Source organism: Phaseolus vulgaris, chromosome 9, assembly GCF_051622355.1.
Source record: "Phaseolus vulgaris cultivar YP4 chromosome 9, ASM5162235v1, whole genome shotgun sequence".
NCBI classification, from domain to species: Eukaryota; Viridiplantae; Streptophyta; class Magnoliopsida; order Fabales; family Fabaceae; genus Phaseolus; species Phaseolus vulgaris.
The window spans coordinates 7,621,489-7,640,384 of record NC_143506.1 but is presented as its reverse complement, the minus strand read 5'-3'; the positions used below and the strand labels follow the sequence as shown (position 1 = coordinate 7,640,384).

The following is an 18,896-nucleotide window of genomic DNA, read 5'->3' as shown; positions in this document are numbered from 1 at the left end:
TTAAGCACTAACTACTAGACCAAAATATAATTAATAATCAGGTTGCAACTCTTTCTACTTAAAAGTGTAGTAGTCTAAGCTCTTAGTTGTGGATATTCTTTTGTAACTAGGTGCGCCTTATGCCCTTCAATAGAACTAACAAATTTTTACTTGATTTTGTAGACCTAACGACCCAATAACATGTTTTCTAGAAGCAAGAGCTCTCACAGACCAAATATTTTGTTGAATTAAGCACTTACCACTAGACTAAAAATTATAACTGATGATAATGATGCAACTCTTTCTAGTTTAGAGTGTAGCAACCCAAACTTCATGATTTAATTGTGACTTGACTCACTTGGCTACATCTTGAAACAATTTTTTTCCACCTAATTGTCCTATTGGGAACAATTTATGTCATCTACACTATTATTGACCTAAGTAGCCAACTCATATCATTGTCCATTGCCAAAAAGTTTAAGGAGCTTGAGCACAACATGCATGTGTATTTATGGGAGGAAGATATATCAATGACATCACTATCAATTATTAGTTTACGTGGTGAGAAACATGAAGAAACATTAACATTGTTTGTCTTAGGAATAACTGCCCAAGATTACCAATTACCCTACATAATAGACAAAATGTGTTACCATTGTAACTCAATTAATTAATTCATTGTGGAATAAAACTATTGTCTCATTGGTTGGGTTGGGCTCACTTCCTATATGGAGGCCCAACCCAATATTAATCACCTTTAGGTTTTATTCTTGAACAAAGAGAGTAGTCAGCAGAGAGAGAAAAAGAAAAGGAGAAAAGAGTGAAGAGAGAAAGTTCCGTCCAACAACTTTCGGTCGTTGTTGACACTTCGTCCACCGTTGGATCGGGCTGAGTTTTTTTTTCAGTTGTGGTACTTCAATCCGACTGTTCGGATCTTTGAGAAGTTGATTGAGCAGTGAGAAATTTGTCTCACATTGCAACAACGTTTTTTGAGGATGGAAAATTTTCCAATCATCGTTGCTGCTTCGTCCAATGTTGGATCGGGCTGGGATTTCGTTAGCAGGTTCATAACTCATGGTGCTTCAATTTGACCATATGGATTGTTGAAAAGTCACCGAAACAGTGACCTGTAAGCCGCGTACAGTAGCTGCGATTTTTTGTGAATTTTCTTTTTTCTTGTTCTCTATTTCATCTTGTTGTCTTGCTATTTGGTTGATTATTGAGCACAATTTGTGATATGATTTGAGACTCTCTTGTAACCTTAATTTTTATCATAGTGGAACTTGATTGACTGGTTTGTGTCCGTGGTTTTTACTTCTCACATTTAGAAGGTTTTCCACGTTAAAAATTTTGTGTCTTCCTTCAGTGTGTTTTTTGTTGCTGCCATTATTTGTTATTGCTCCTCACAGATTCTTGCAAGTTGTGGAAATTATTATTCGCTGGTTATTACTCTGGTTGAGTTATTATTTTACTGTGTTAAGTTTCCCATCAGAGTGGTATCAAAGCTCCTTGGTTGGAGCTATTTGATTGCTTGAATGATGGAGGCAAATACAAATAAGATGGTATGTTTGAACAACACTAACTATCATTTATAGAAGGGAAAAATGAAGGATCTGTTATTTGTAAAGAAATTCCATCTTCCCATGTTTGCTACTGAAAAGCCAAAAGGCAAGACTGATGAGGAATGGAAGTTTGAGCATCAACAAGTTTGTGGTTTTATTCGTCAGTATGTTGAAGAAAATGTTTCTAATCACATTGCTAATGAGGAAGATGCAAAATCCTTGTGGAATAAGATTGACACTTTGTATGCTTCTAGGACAGGAAACAATAAATTATATTTTTTGAATTCCTTGATGAATTTGAGGTACAAGGAGGAGACTTTTATTTCAGATCACTTAAATGATTTTCAAAGGCTCCGAGATCAATTGTCAGAAATGGGCATCAAGTTTGATGATGTTAGGATTATGGCTACTGAATACTCTACCAGATTCTTGGAAAACATTTCGGGTTTCAATTACAAACTCATCCCCTGATGGTGTTGTCTCCTTGGAAAATGTCAAGAGTAGTGTTCTTAATGAGAAAATGAGAAGGAAGTTCCATGGTACTTCATCTCATTCCGAGGTACTTGTCACTGATAATAGGGGGAGAAGTCAAAAAAATGAATTGAAAAGGAGTAGACAGAACAACAGAAGTAAGTCCAAGTCTAGATACAAAAATGTGGAGTGTCATTATTGTCACAAAACAAGGCATATTCAGAGAAATTGTTTTCTAGGGAAAATGGAGAATAAGGATAAGAAAGGGAAGCCGGAGGAGAAACATCATGACAATGATGATTGTGTTACTACTACTACCTATGATGATGATCTTATTATTCCCAGTGACCATGATTCATTTAATCTTGTATCAGATGAGAGCATGTGGATAATTGATAGTGGTGCTACACTGCATGTTACACCAAGGAAGGAGTTCTTCACATCTTACACTTTTGGTGATCTTGGAGTGTTGAAGATGGGTAGCTATGGTGTGTCTAAGGTAGTTGGTATTGGCGATATGCTTGCAGACCAATATAGGAATGCAGTTGTTGATTAAAGGAGTCAAACATGCTCCAGATATCCGCTTTAATTTGATCTCTGTGCAGATGCTTAATGATAGTGGTTACGAAAATCACTTTGGTTCAGGAAAGTAAAAACTCTCCAAAGGTAATCTAATTGTGGCCAAAGGGGGGAGAATTATTAAATTGTATTGGACAAAAGCATTGGTTGCTAAAGACAGTGTGAACACCATGGATATGAATACTTCTTTGTGGCGTCGAAGGCTTAATCATATCAGTGAAAAAGGGCTGAATTGTTTAGCTAAAAAGGATGTGCTTCCAGATTGAAGAGTTTAGAGTTGGAGAACTGTTCTCATTATATGGCTGGTAAGCAGACCAGAGTATCCTTCAAGAAGCATCCTCCCTCAAAGAAGTCAGAGTTGCTTGGATTGGTGCATTTTGTGGCCCATTCAAGGTAAAGTCATTTAGTGGTGCACTTTATTTTGTTACCTTTATTGATGATTGTTCCAGGAAGCTTTGGGTTTATATTTTGAAGACAAAGGACCAAGTTTTAGAAAAGTTCAAAGAATTTCATGTTTTGGTTGAAAGACAATTCGAGAAGAAGTTGAAATGCATTCGTACTGACAATAGTGGTCAGTATTGTGGACTGTTCAATGTTTATTGCAAGCAACACGATATCAAACATGAAAAGACTCCTCCTAAAACTCCTCACCTGAATAGTTTAGTAGAAAGGATGAACAGGGCATTGATCGAAAGAGTTAGGTATATGCTTTCTGAAGCAAAGTTGCCTAAGCATTTTTTGGGTGAGGCATTGTACATTGTGGTGCATATTATTAATTTGAGTCCTGTAGTTGCTTTGAATGGTGAGGTGTTAGAAAGATTTGGTTTGGGAAGAATGTCAGGTATGATTATTTGCGAGTCTTCGATTGTAAAGCATATGTGCATGTTCCAAAGGATGATTGATCCAAGTTGGATGCAAAGACAAGACAATGCATCTTTATTGGTTATGGTCAAGATGAATTTGACTACAAGTTCTTTGATTCTGTTGAGAAAAAGGCAGTTAGAAGTCGTGATGTGAAGTTCATGGAAGATCAAACCATTGAAGATATTTATAAGATAGAAAAGACAACATTTGAGATAGATAATAGATTGTCTAATGTTGAACTAGTTCGAATGCCATTACATGATCTGGATACTATTGAGAATAATGTTTAGAATGATGAGCAACATGATGATGTTGATGATCAACAACTTGGAGATGATTTTGATGTTACTGTTGCTGACGTTGAAGAGGAACATGGGATGTCACAAGATGAGGATCTTGGTGAGGCTCCTGAACCACCTCAAGTTCAAATTTGGAGGTCTAATAGGCAGAGGGAACCATCTACCGGGTATCCTTCTGATGACTATGTTACCTTGACAGATGAGGGAGAACCTGAGTGTTATCTTGAGGCCATGAAGAGTGAAGAAAAGAAAAAGTGGTTGGATGCAATGCAAGATGAAATAAAATCTTTGCATGATAATCACACTTTTGACTTGGTGAAATTGCCAAAAAGTCAAGAAGGCTCTGGAAAATGGGTGGATATACAGGGTAAAGCAAGAAAGCAATTCTACATCTCCAAGGTATAAAGCCATATTTGTGGTGAAAGGTTTTAGACAGAGAAAAGACATTGATTTCAATGAGATTTTTTCCCTTGTGGTGAAGATGTCATCCATTAGAATTGTGCTAAGTTGGGCTGCTACTCTTGATTTAGAGGTAGACCAAATGGATGTTTTGAGGAAGAGATTTACATGAAGCAACCTGATGGTTTTCTTGTTGAAGGCAAGAAAGATCATGTGTGTAGGTTGAGAAAAAAAGTCTATATGACTTGAAGCAGGCTATGCGTCAATGGTACAAGAAGTTTGAGTTTGTTATGTGTGAGCAAGGCTACAAGAAGACTACTTCTGATTATTGTGTCTTTGTTAAAAAGTTTTCTAATAATGATTTCATTATCCTGTTGTTGTATGTTGACGACATGCTTATTGTTGGGAAAGATATTTCCATGATCAACAAGTTGAAGAAGCAATTGAATGAGTCATTTGCTATGAAAGACATGGCAGCTGCTAAGAAAATTCTTGGTATAAGAATCATGCGTGATAGGCAAGAGAAGAAGCTTTGGTTGTCATAGGAGCACTATGTTAAAAGAGTGTTATAAAGGTTCCAGATAAAAAATGCCAAAGCGGTAAGCACTCCTCTCACTACTCATTTTAAATTGAGTGCAAAACAAAGTCCTTCTAATGAAACTGAAAAATTAGATACGCAACGAGTTCCTTATGCATCTGTTGTGGGTAGTTTGATATATGCAATGGTGTGTACAAGACCAAATATTGCACATGTTGTTGGTACAGTTAGTAGATTTTTGTCTAATCCAGGTAGAGAGCATTGGAATGCTGTGAGATGGATTTTAAGGTATCTTCGTGGTACTACTTGTTTGAAACTTTGTTTTGGAGGTAATATGCCTACCCTTATGGGCTATACTGATTGTGATATGGGTGGAGACATAGATTCTAGAAGGTCTGCCTCAGGCTACGTGATTAAATTTGCAGGGGGAGTTGTGGCATGGCAATCTAAATTGCAGAAGTGTGTTGCGTTGTCCACTACTGAGGCAAAGTTCATTGCATTACAGAAGCATGCAAGGAGTTTCCTTGGGTGAAGAAACTCCTGCAAGAGCTTAGTTTTATTCAAGACAAGTACTTGCTATTTTGTGATAGTCAAAGTGCAATTCATCTTGGTAAGAATTCAACTTTCCATTCTAGGTCCAAGCATATTGATGTGAGGTATCATTGGATATGTGATGCTTTGGAGACTAGGTTGCTGGAGTTGGCAAAAGTTCATACAAATGATAATTGTGTCGATATGATGACTAAGACACTACTGATAAGCAAGTTTGAAACTTGTTGTTAGATTGTCAGTTTGTCGATCATCTCCACATAGTTGTGAGGGGGAGATTTGTTGGGTTGGGCTCACTTCCTATGTGGAGGCCCAACCCAATATTAATCACCTTTAGGTTTTTTATTCTTGAACAGAGAGAGCAATCAGCGGAGAAAGAGAAAAAAGAAAAGGAGAAAAGAGTGAAGAGAGGAAGTTTCATCCAACAACTTCCGGCCACCGAAGCTTCATCCACGGTTGGATCGGGCTGAGTTTTTGTCAGCAGGTTTATAACTTGTGGTACTTCAATCTCACGGTTCGAATCTTTGAGAAGTTATTTGAGCAGCGAGAAATTCGTCTCACATTGCAATATTGTTTTTTTAGCACGGAAAATCTTCCGATCGTCGTTGTTGCTTCGTCCACCGTTGGATTGGGCTGAGATTTTGTCAGCAGATTCATAACTCGCAGTGCTTCAATTTGACTGTTAGGATTGTTGAAAAATCACAGGAACAGTGACCTATAGGTCGCGTACAGTAGCTGCGGTTTTGTGTGATTTTTTTGGTTTCTTGTCCTCTATTTCATCTCTGTCATCTTGCTATTTGATTGATTATTGAACACAATTTGTGTTGTGATTTGAGACTCTCTTGTAACCTTAATTTTAATCATCGTGAAGCTTGATTGTCTGACTTGTGACCGTGGTTTTTACTTCTCACATTAAGAAGGTTTTCCACATTAAAAATTTTGTGTCTTCCTTTAGTGTGTTTTTTGTTGCTGCCATTATTTGTTATTACTCCTCACAGATTTTTGCAATTTGGGAAAATTATACGTTGCTTATTGTTGTGGTTGAATTATTATTTTACTGTGTTGAATTTCTTATCAAAGGACTTGATCTGACATTATTAGTTGAAGATTGATTGATTCCATTGTGCTTATTAGAATAAGCGATCCTGAGTTATGTATGCTTTAAGTGTCTAAGCGGATAACCATATAGCTTTGAACATGTTTCTTTTGTGTGATGACCTTTATCACAATGAGAACAATGCAGTAATTTGCAGTTAGATGAATTAGCATGAGAAGAAGGAACATGTTCTTGTCAAACAGTAATGGTTACTATATCATTTTACTATATCATTTTCCTTAACAACCATGACTGAAGCTTATATTATTTTACGTGTTGTGCCCAAATGTCATTTTTCTTATTGAATGATGGAAGAATAAGTTTTTGTGACATCAAGTAGTGGATTCCTCGTGTTGAGCATGAATAACTTGCATCAACTTGCGCCTTTTATTATCTGTTCCACACGTGCAGATCTCATTGCTCTAGGACTCTACCTCATTCCGTAATTTCTTTAACCTTTAGGCAGCAATACTCATTTGATCTTAAGCCAAGCAAGAAATGTCTCTCAATCTAAACAAATTATGGTCCATGGCTATGACAAAAGCGATTTTGAATATCTTCTCAAACTTTGTGCGTAGTGTATAAATAATGACACTACCTACAATATCATGTATCAGAATTTTTATGCATTTTTATACTATTGATACTATATTTTCTGTAGCCATTCTGATGGAAACCGTCCAGCCACGCATAACCCCATAATAAGGAGGATGAAAACTTAGAGGTTGTTTATTGATTTAATTGCAAATATGGGTCTAATTGGGCTTTTGTTTATTTTTGTAGGCTCAATCAAGAGGACAACTCTAGGGTGAAAGAATGAACAAACATATCCAAGAAGCCCTTCAAGTCATCAAAACATAAACTAGAGTTTTGGTAAGAAGAACACAAGAAAACTGAGTTTTTGCTGACTAGTCAACATTATTTTTGGGTCAAGTTTTAGCTTAAATAAATTGTATAAAGTTGTTTAGAATTTCATGGGCCATGTATTGGGCCTAGTAGCGTAAAATAATTGGACCAAATATTTGGGTCAAGTAGTATAGGTTTTTAAGTTTGCATTTGGGACAATAGTAAAATATGACTAATTAGAGTTAAAAGTGACTAGTTAGGGTAACAATTGGGTTTCTTTGAGCCCAATGTAACCCTAAAACGTCTGGGGTATATTGGAGAACGAAAATACTTTGGCATGGAACACATGAACGTCCACATGGCAACATAGGAGTGGAGAGGATTTAGCATATAAGGTGTGAGCTAAACATGAAAAGCATGACTCCACATAGCATCTTCTCATTGGAGAATTTTATTTTGAATTTTCAAATTTTGGCTCCAAAATGTTCACCCTCTCTCCTATAAATTGAGGTGCTTGGTTCATGTATTTTCAAGATTAATCAATGAGTTAATTGCTGCCAAATTTTTGCCAATTACACTCTTGTCTCCTATCCTCCCAAGGATAGACGTTTGATCTTCAATTTTCCACTAGACTAAGTGATTAGGCCTCACCTATCACTCTCCATACCTATCATTCACCTTCTTCAAGGAATCCACAAGCTCTAAGTAAACTCCTTATCCGCTATAATCTATGAAGTCTCCACACCTCTTCACCAAGAAAATCCAATCGGAATGAAAGCACTCTTCCATCACATTCTAATTTACCTTATATTGGAGAATGGTGTCCACACGGTATGCATGTGAAATCTAAGCAGTTCAATTTATTTTATTTTATTTTTGACAGAATAAGCAGTTAAATTTTAAAACCAATAAACAACTAGCAATAAGTTCTTTATTTACATTCAAATTTATAGGTAGAGAGGTTTTCAAATATGGGAACATAAGCAACGAGTCAATGGCTACTTTCCAGAAAACAATATGTAGAATCACAAGAAAAATCACAGCATTCGATGCTTTTTTTTTTCTTGATCTGATGAATTAGAAACAATCTCCACACAGGCATTTGATGTTAAGATACAGGGTAAAACGAAAGGCGATATACCTAACACAGTCTTTTACAACTCAATTCCACTAGTAACTAGATTACTGACTCGTCTCCAACATCTGTTGATCAAAGAAACGAAAGTGCTTTAAAAACCAGCTAGCTGTAAGAAAATGTTGAAAAAAATAATGAGTAAGGCAGAGAAGGCACACCTTTTCCAGGAACAATCACAATAGGTGCTGCTTTACAGTGGTGCAAGCAGTACGCCCCAACACTTCCCTGTAGCACACTGAAGAAAATCACAAGATGCTTCAGTTCAATCATAAATGCATGATTCAGATGGATAGAGGGAGAGTCAAATCAAACCTTTGAATCAAGCCTCTGCCTCTGGTCCCCAAAATTACAGCTGCAGGTTTGATCCTCTCTGCTTCCTGGCAAACTACTTTTCCTGGATCCCCTTCCACAAGCCTGGCTACTGTTTTCACCTATATTTATATCTTATCAATTAAGATTAAGCACAGGAAGAAGATTTTCAATGTGTTAAAAACCTTGAATATGGCATACAATGATTCTTAACAACACTTGTGGCAAAACCTCCAACATAGTTTGTTTTGCAATTAACAACATCAAGAATTATTTTGTATAACTAACGCAAGATTCAAATTAAAGTCTTGAAAAGAAAAGGAGATGCAAACCATTGTTACTTGAAAAGCCTCAACAGCCAATTTCTCCATCAGCTCCTGGCTTGTGTCATAAACAATTTGGTTCTTCAAATCTGCAAAAAAATCCCAAAAAAAAAAAATAGTAAATATCCATTTGGAGATTAAAAGGGAAAAATATATGAAAAAAGTAAAGCCAGAAACCGGAAACGGCGTGAACGAGATGGATAGTATCAGCGAGTCTGCAAAAGTGAATGAGAGCCCAATCAAAAGCGTGTTTGCTGTCGGGGCCATGATCTATGGCTATGATTATGTCCCTTCCTCTTCTTCTTTCCCCTGTTTCCCTCTGCAGCTCCGGCTCCGCGGCCACTGGAATCATAGACGGAAGTTTCACTTCTCTGCAGTTGAATTCTTCATCTTCCATTACTGTCTCCATTCTCAACTACTTCCCTTCATTTTCTCTGCCTATACATTTTCTTTAATATCTTTTTCTTGTCGTTTTTTTATTAATCATCACCTTTATTCATTACTTTTTTATAAAAATTTATTACTGCTATAAATTCTTATCTTATATTTGTGTTTATAATGCGTTTTACTTTTGAAACAATGTGTGATTTTAGGTGATGTGGCCCACACATTATATTAAGGCTTTTTTTTACATAATTGATGTAATTTTGATTGTAGATTATATAAATAAACAAATTTTTAAAAAGTTATATAATTAGATAAGTAGTGTTTATAAAATTGATTTTAAAATGAAGAAGTTTTTTTTTTCATATACGAAGTAGTTGTATTTTTTCGATTTATTAAAGTCATATTAGCTAAGAATATCTAAAGGAGGAACAATTAAGTTTGAGTTTTATATCCTATTTTATTCTTTAGGTTTCCTTTAAATGTTTCTCAGCCATAAAAAAACTAAATAAGTGTAGAATAAAAAAAGAAAATCCAACCCGTTTATATATTAAAAAGCGATTTAGAATTGGATTTTTAAAGACCAAACTCAACTCAGTCCTAGCCAATTTTTTCATTCTAACAACTCAAGTTTATTTTATTCCTTTAAAACATTAATATTTTATTCCCTAAGTTTAATTAATATTTAATTAAACTAAATAAATTATATTATTTTTATTTTAAGAAAAACTGGATGTCACACTTGAAAATTTAGATCAATAATAAATTAAAACAAAATGGGAACAATAATATGTTAAAAAAAATGTAACTCATCGGCTAGTAATCTCAAAAGGATCAATTAGGTTTGAACTTTTGAACTCTTATCCATTACATAAAGGATATAATTTATTGAATCGATTTAAGATAAATTATTTATGAAGTTATTTTATTTACTGGTATAAGTAATATTCAAATAAACGTGTTTCGAAAACATTATAAGGTATACCAAATATGAATATTAAAAATTAATATAAATTGAGTAAATTAAAGAGAAGGGATATAGAACAGGGCATGATTTATTATGAATAGTGTATATTTACCTGTATAGGTAAAGAAGGCCTAGATAGTACCTGAATGTACAATTGTTGACGTTTGGTGATCCTTTAATTCCTTCATTTAAGTCTTCTTTCACAATGTTGATGCTCGGTTTAGGGTGACCTGAAAAAGGTATTCTGACGATCAAGTAAGTATTATAGGTAAACAGTGTATATTGGTAATTGGTAAAAATGTACCTTATACCTTCGCAGAGGGTTTATTTATACTGTTGGTCCTAGGTCCTTGTTATGATGGGTCAGATTTCAGTTATTTGCTGATGTGCATCATAATCCCTAATTAATAGGGAGGTATATTAGTATATAGGTATGTTGGAATATCTAAAGGATATTTGTGTCATCTTTCAGTTAATCAGTTTGTAGCTAATTTGTCGAAGATACTTTCCACATATTCCAGGATACGAATTATGACTCATTAAGTGCTATTGTAATTGTTGTTACTACCATTTATTGCATGTCATGTAGTGTCCTTTGACTCGAGCGGTCGATCACCTATGTCGAGACTGGCTCGTCCGGTACCAACCGATACACTTGCCCCCTAGGCTCTAAAAAATTAATTTATGAAGAGTCGTTAAATGATCGTTGGAGTTCCCGAGGCAAGATGTGACTGTTGTGTGCATTAAATGCTTGGTAGAGATGTGACGCTTGCTTTTTCGAAAAAAGTCGTCGTTTGGTGAATACTGTTCAATTGAAGAGATCTTACGGTTGAGATTTAGTGTCGTTTCATATGTCGAATGACATGAGCATATTGGATGAACGTTGATCTAACAGTGCTGAGTGGATCACACTATAATCTCTTTCCTCTTTGGTTTCTTATAAATAAAACCTGATTTGAACGAAGTAAAGTTTACTTCTTCATCACTGTGCTATAGAGTTTGCTTAATTTTCTCTGAGTGTCGAGTCTACAAGCTTTCTTTCGCTTTTCTTACACCAAGGTTAATAATGTCTTCTTTCACCGATCTTTCTGATAGTATTTTAAATATTGAGTCTTCTGAGTTTTCCCGCACTGCATCTGGTGGTGCGAGAGACATAATTGGCTTGGACCATAGGTCGACGCTAAGTCCGAATGTCTGAGCTACAAGTGGATTGATCCACGCGTCTTAGACATCCCTACTTGCTTCAGGGGTCCAAATGCTTTGGATAAGTTTTTATCTAAAGATAGTTACGACCACACCGACCGAGTATGTCACGGGCGAAAAAGCGCACCCCAAGACTTCTTTTTTGTGTATAACACGTTTTTTTTAATGATTTACATGTCACACTCCCCTTTGATGAATTTACTATGGGAGTCTTTCGGATCCTTAACGTGGCGCCGACCCAGTTGCATCCCAACTTGTAGGCGTCCCTTCAAGCGTTGGTTGTGTGATATCTTTAAGTTATTGCCTACTCCTCAGTCCTTTTTATTCTACTATAACTCTTGTCTGAGTACTCTTGTGAGTTGGTTGTCTTTGACGAGTCGCCTAGGGAGTATTCGATTTGCAGCCTTTACTTCCTCGTATAAAAATTTTAAAGAAAAATATTTCAAAATTTTGTGGAGCAGGACGACAAACCCTTTTATTTATGATGCGGAAGGGAGAACCAAATTTCCTTTTCACTGGTCCCAAAATCCAACAAGAATTGTCTCCTGGCCGAGGTCTTCGATGATTCCTCATGATAAAGAATTTTTGTGTGTTTTTGACCAGCACCCAAATAAGTTACCTACTCAGGAGTTGGTAGCGATGTACGAGTCGTCCAAGAGGTGGACAAATTTTATTGGTATGTAAATGTTTGATGTACCCGATAGTATTCATTATGTTGACGAAGTGTTTAATTTTTTTGTGTTTTGCAGTCATCATGTCACGAGTGGATCCAAACTCGGTAAATTATTTGAAACAATTGAGAAGGCAAACAACCACAAGAAAATCAAGTAGTTTTGAGTTAATTGGAACAGGAAACCCAAACCCTTCGGTCGACGTCGTGCCGCCGGCGACAACAGTGCCTCTGATGAACCCCAAGAAAAGACGTTGACTGACTAAATCTACACAACAAAGGACAGAGGCGGGGTCGTCTTCTCGCCAACCAAGTATGCTCGGTCAACAACTACAGTTGGCCCAAGGTTTCCAAATTGCTTTGACTCAAGAAGAAGAAAGCATTTTGGTGGTCATCTCGACACAAGGCATAGTGGCAGAGTTGGCTAAGCTTCATAGCCTTGCCATGGTTATCGGTCGGGCATTGGGGGTGTTGAACAAGATGCTTTGATGTCTCAAAATTCAAGAGGAAAGCTTGAAGACCTTGTTGCTGGGTGTGTGTGTTGTCTAGTTGTTTGAAGCTTGTTAATTCACTCCTTAAGATTATCAAAGTTCATTTGAATCTTTAACCTTTTGAAAAGATGTGTTTTCTAAAAAGCTGTCAAAATTTCAACAGGTTGTTTTACCTTAGTAGTTTTTGAAAAAGGTTGAAAGCTGTTTGACTTGGTTGACTTTGTTGTCAAACCAAATCAATCGATTGTTTCGACAAAACAATCGATTGTTTTCCTGAAAACCTTAACAGAATTCTGTTAAGTGGTTTTTATATGTTTTAAATGATCCTAACTAACTTGGCTCCTTTATTAAATGCTTTTGACCACTTGGTAGGTCTATATAAATGTGGTTTTACGCTCCTAATCTTGGAGTAAGAAAAAGAGTTTATCAAAACAGTTTTTCCAAGATTTGAAAGAGCTTTTGATCATTCTTAAGTGTGTGGAATAGGATTGGGTTGTAATTTTGAACTTTAAGCTTTGTAATACCCAGGTGTATTCTATTCCCTTCTTCCTTGATTACTGTATTTTTGTAGTTGTGTTGCCAAGGAGTGTTGTGTGTTCTTGAGGTGTTCAAGATCAACATTCTTGGTGTGGTTTGCCATAGGTAGTGTGTTTCTTGAGGGGTTCAAGGTCACTACTTTGGTGTGTGGTGTTTGTAATATGGTTTTGATTGCATAGTGGATTACCCAGTGGTTTCTGGGGACTGGATGTAGCTCTTGGTATAAGAGTGAACCAGTATAAATCTGTTTGTGTGATTCTCTCTTTCCCTGATCTCACATATATTTGTTTTAAGTATTTTTTATTAACTGCTGATAAAAACAACTGATTGTTTCGACAAAACAATCGTTTGATTTTCTGGAAATCAATTAAATCAGCTTTGTGCATTGCTTTCCTTAATTCCTTTCTATGTAATTTTTCATTGGCTTTCATTATACCTTCAAAGTTTGCGAAAATATCTTATAAACAATTCACCCCCCTCTTGTTTAAGGCCATATATTCTAACAATTGGTATCAGAGCTAAGTTCTTGTAGTTACTCAAGTTTATGATCCTAAATCTTTTTTCTATGGCTGAAAAACTACCTTTTGGGGAGGGTGCCTCAATTAACAGGCCACCTCTATTTTGTGGATTGAATTATCAATTATGGAAGGTTAGAATGAAATTCTTTCTTGAAACTATAGATAGAAAAATCTGAAATGTTATTACAAATAGTTATCTCATGCCTATATCTGAAAATGTTTCTTCTGAAGAGAACATCTTGATTGTGTAGCTATGAACATCATTGTATCTGCACTTGATTCTAATGAATTGCTCAAGGTTTCAGAATGTAGTTCTGCCAAAGAAATGTGGAATACCCTTGAAGAGTATCACAAAAATCCAAGGAGTGCCTTAATGGACAAAGAAGAATCTTCTGCTGAATCTTTCTCTTCAGAATCAGGAAAAGAGGTTTGTCTTGTGACAAAAGAAGAATTTGGATCAAGTCAAGCAAGAAGGAAAAGAAAGCAAAATAAAAAAGAAGCCAATTTGTGTCTGATGGCCAAAGAAGAAGATGATGCAAGTAGTGTAAGTTCTTGTACTTCTTTAAATGTTGAAAATTATAGTCAGCTTCTTCAAGCCTTTAATGAAACTCATAAGGAAGCTAAAAGGTTGGCCATTTTAAATAAACGGTTGAAAGGTTTAAACAATTCATTGGAAAATAGAGTCAAGATCTTGGAAGAAGAGTTGAACCATTCAAAAACAAATTTTGAAAGTTTGGAAATGATTTACAAAAACTCTTCTTGCAAGTGTGATTCTAGCTTTTGTGAAAATTGTGAATCACTTGAAAAGAAAGTCCACTACCTTTTAAAAACCATGGACAAGTTTTTCAAAGGTCAATCCAATCTTTCAAAAATGTGTTTTTGGCAAGGCTTGGTAGGGGTTTAATCCAAATAGCAAGAACAAATTTGTTTCAAAACCATTTTCAAGTTTCTTTGAAAAACAACCTGTTGTTTTATCGAAACAACCGGTTGAAATTTGTCATTACTGCATGAAAAGGGGCCACACTATTAGATTTTGTAGAGTAAGAAGGTTTTTTGTTCCTAAAGGTATTTTGAAATGGGTTCCTAAGGTTTCTAAGGTTCCTAAGGTTCCTACTAACATCATTGGACCTAAATTCATAAAGGGACCAAATCTTGCTTCTTAATCTTTTCTTGTAGGTATCCTTGGCAGCCAAGAATCATTTTTGGACTTGAATAATGGCTACTAAAGGGAAGTATATCAAGAGCAAAGACAATCTTTGTACCTACACTTTTCAATTGTATATGTCTTGCAGATTTCTTTGAATGCTAAGAGACATCCTTGGCACATGCATAGTGTTGATCAAAAGAAACTTCAAAGAGAGTATGTGTGTTTTCATTTCTCAATTTATGTAAGTGTGCCTTGTGACCATATGAACATCTCAAAGTCTTCTTTTTGAGTGAATATATTGGGGTTCTCTGTGCAAAGGTATGAACAAATTGCATATTGCATTTTCATCAATTTAAAAGGTAATTTTTTGTTATGAAAAATGTTCTTTTTGCTGTCACAGTAAAACAACCGATTGTTTTTCCTCTGGCACCTTTGTATAATGCTGCCAAGTTTGCTTATGCATGATTAAACCATTCCTCTTTTTCAAATCTTGCTTTTGAACAAATATACATTGAGTGTGCCTCAAAATTTGATAATAAAAGATTATATCCACTTGTATTCTTGAAAGCTCTATGTCATTTTCTATTCTTGAAATGTCAACATTGTTTGTACTGCTGGTCTACTATATTATCATTCTGATTTCTACTTTGTACAATCCTTCTCATTGTCTATTTGTATATCAAATAGGGGGAGAAGTTTATGCTTGATTTGGTTGTATAGTTAGCTTTAAATCTGATGCATTATGTTGTTGCTTCTCTGCACTTGAAAGCTTTGATTACTTCAATTTTTTTGGTTTTTCTACTAATGTTGTGTATGCAGAAAACTGGTTTGTGTGTCTTGTTATCTTGCTGCTATACTTGCTTTGTATATGCATCAATTTTGTGTTACAGGACCTTTCAAGTACAGGTGCTATGATGAAGAATGATCAAAGTGATGCTTATGGTTCAAGAGCATATACACCTTACTCATATTCTTGACAAGTTAAAATTCATGACCTATGTAAAGAAACTTCAAGAATAAAGAGTCTGATCTAGTGTTGTTGATGGCTTATAACTGTGGAGGAGTCTGTCCATGTGGTGTTTGATGAAATCATTCATAGTGATCAGGGTTCTACAAAGGTTTATGTAGAAGAAGATGAGTAGAACATCACCTTGGAGAAGCTGGAATCCTGTCCAGAAAAACAACCGATTGATTCTGTGAAACAACCGGTTGAAATTCTGCAATAGGAAGAGTTGTCAAAGGAATGGAGAAGTCCAAGTGATCTTTCAGTGGAGAACATCAATGGATGCAAATGGGTTTTCATAAACAAGATGGATGAATCTGGAGTAATTACAAGGAACAAGGCAAGGCTTGTGGCTAAAGGTTATAATCAAGAAGAAGACATAGATTATGGTGAAACCTTTGCTCTAGTTGCAAGATTAGAAGCTATAAGGTTGTTGCTGGCCTTTGCTTGTATGAGTGGATTCAAATTGTTTCAAATGGATGTTAAGTGTGCTTTCCTCAATGGAATCATCATTTAGGAAGTCTATGTTGAACAACCACCGGGCTTTGAAGATCATCAACATCCTAACCATGTATACAAGCTGAAAAAGGCCTTGTATGGGCTTAAGCAAGCTCCAAGGCAGTGTGGTATGAGAGGCTTAGTAACTTGTATACCTTCATCCTTTGTAAAGTAAGTTGTATATGTTCATCCCATGCTTTTGACTTCATAAGACCAAATGAAATTCTAAACATGCTTGAGGTAATGCAAAGGTATGAATGTATTTCATTATGCATTTCTCATCACTTTGAAAGATGATTTGCTTTGAAAAATAACATTTTCTTGTTGTCTCAGAAAAACAACCGATTATTTTCACGAAACAACCGATTGTTTTACCTCTGGCATATTTGAATAAAGTTGTTATGATTTCTTATGCATGATTACAACTGTTTCTTTTCTTTCATAACCCATTATGAGTCAAATATGCATTCTTTGTGCCTATGAATTAGATCATAAAGAGATGTATTCTTTGTTTTCCTTGAAATTCAAAGCTTTTTGTGAATGGCAACCACATTGGTGGTCATGGGGTTGATGAATATTTGTGAATGTATCTTTGGAACGTCTGGAAGGTTTGCTCTTAACAGAAGAAAGAATATTTTTCTACCAAATCCACCTCTTGAGCAATCATTTGACCAACTTGAATTGCTGGATGAAGAAAAGATAGGGGGAAAAATTGTGGTCTCCTTGCTGAAATTTTTGGGGTCTATGGTACTTTGATTTTGCTGCTGTCATAGCTCTGATACACCATATATTTTTGCTGCAATTTTGATATGGTATCACAGGTTTGTTGTTGCAATGGTGCTGCTACACATACTGGTATTATGGTTTTTCTTAACCTTGTTTTTATCCCTTCTTTCATTCTATTTAAGAAGACAAATAGGGGGAGAATGGTGTGGTTTTATGTGTTGTGTTGTTGTTGCTACACTATGGTGTTATCTGATTTTATCATGGTTTAAATTCTGTTGTTGCCATGCTCTTATTCACCATAGTTCTGCTGCACACAAGTCTCATTTTGGCACTAGTTTTTATGACTATTTGACTGGTTTTTCTGCTTAAAGGCTTATGCAGAAAACTAGTTTTGTGTGCCTTGGTATACTTGCTTTGTATATGCACAAATTTTGTTTTGCAGGACCTTTCAAGTTCAAAAACAACAACACAAACAAACCAGGGATTTGTCTTTATCAAATAGGGGGAGATTGTTGAACAAGATGCTTTGATGTCTCCAAATCCAAGAGGAATGATTGAAGACCTTGCTCCTAGGTGTGTGTGTTGTCTAGTTGTTTAAAACTTGTTAATTCACTCCTTAAGATGATCCAAGTTCATTTGAATCTTTAACCTTTTGAAAAGATGTGTTTTCTAAAAAGCTGTCAAAATTTCAACAGGTTGTTTTACCTTAGTAATTTTTGAAAAGGTTGAAAGTTGTTTGACTTGGTTGACTTTGTTGTCAAACCAAATCAATCTATTGTTTTCTTGAAAACCTTAACAGAATTCTGTTAAGTGGTTTTATATGTTTTAAAGGATCTTAACTAACTTGGCTCCTTTATTAAATTCTTTTGACCACTTGGTTGGTCTATAAAAAGGTAGTTTTATGCTCATAATCTTGGAGTAAGAAAAAGAGTTTATCAAAACAGTTTTTCCAAGATTTGAAAGAGCTTTGGATATTTTTAAGTGTGTGGAATATGATTGGGTTGTAATTCTGAACTTTAAGCTTTGTAATACACATGTGTATTCTATTCCCTTCTTCCTTGATTACTGTATTTTTGTAGTTGTGTTCCCAAGGAGTGTTGTGGGTTCTTGAGGTGTTCAAGATCAACATTCTTGGTGTGGTTTGTCAAAGGTAGTGTGTTTTTTGAGGGGTTCAAGGTCACTACTTTGGTGTGTGGTGTTTGTAATCTGGTTTTGATTGCATAGTGGATTACCCAGTGGTTTTTGGGGATTGGATTTAGCTCTTAGTGTAAGAGTGAACCAGTATAAATCTGTTTGTGTGATTATCTCTTTCCCTGATCTCACATATATTTGTTTTAAGTTGTTTTTATTAACTGTTGATAAAAACAACTGATTGTTTCGACAAAACAACCGGTTGATTTTCTGGAAATCAACTAAAACAGCTTTGTGCATTGCTTTCCTTGATTCCTTTCTCTATAATTCTTCATTGGCTTTCATTATACCTTCAAAGTTTGCAAAAATCTCTTATAAACAATTCACCCCCCTCTTGTTTAAAACCATATATTATAACAGGGGGAAGAATTGGAGAGGAATTCGGCCACCGTGATGGCAAAGCTAAAATAAGATTTGAATGAATCGTCCAATTCCCTCTAGACTAACCTGATGCCATGGGGGCATTGGTTGTGAAGTTGTGCCAAGTCACCAAGGAGGCCGACAAGGCGAAGAAGGAAGCAGCCATGTGGAAGGTTGAGGTTGAGACGGGGAAGACCGCCCTCACCTAATATCAATAAGAAACCACAAAGAGGGAGAAGACATTATCCACCA

At 35.7% G+C, this 18,896-nt stretch overlaps 1 protein-coding gene across 1 annotated transcript; it reads right to left on the bottom strand.

The window, feature by feature from the left end:
* Positions 1-8,093: 8,093 nt before the first annotated feature.
* On the bottom strand, positions 8,094-9,474 carry RD2 (Adenine nucleotide alpha hydrolases-like superfamily protein). The gene is made up of 5 exons (XM_068626304.1): positions 9,127-9,474; positions 8,959-9,038; positions 8,630-8,748; positions 8,476-8,552; positions 8,094-8,385 (listed from the first exon to the last, which is right to left on the bottom strand). Exons 1-5 carry the CDS (start codon positions 9,356-9,358, stop codon positions 8,360-8,362), a joined length of 534 nt encoding a protein of 177 aa, XP_068482405.1. The 5' UTR covers positions 9,359-9,474; the 3' UTR covers positions 8,094-8,359.
* Between the last annotated feature and the right edge of the window lie 9,422 nt (positions 9,475-18,896).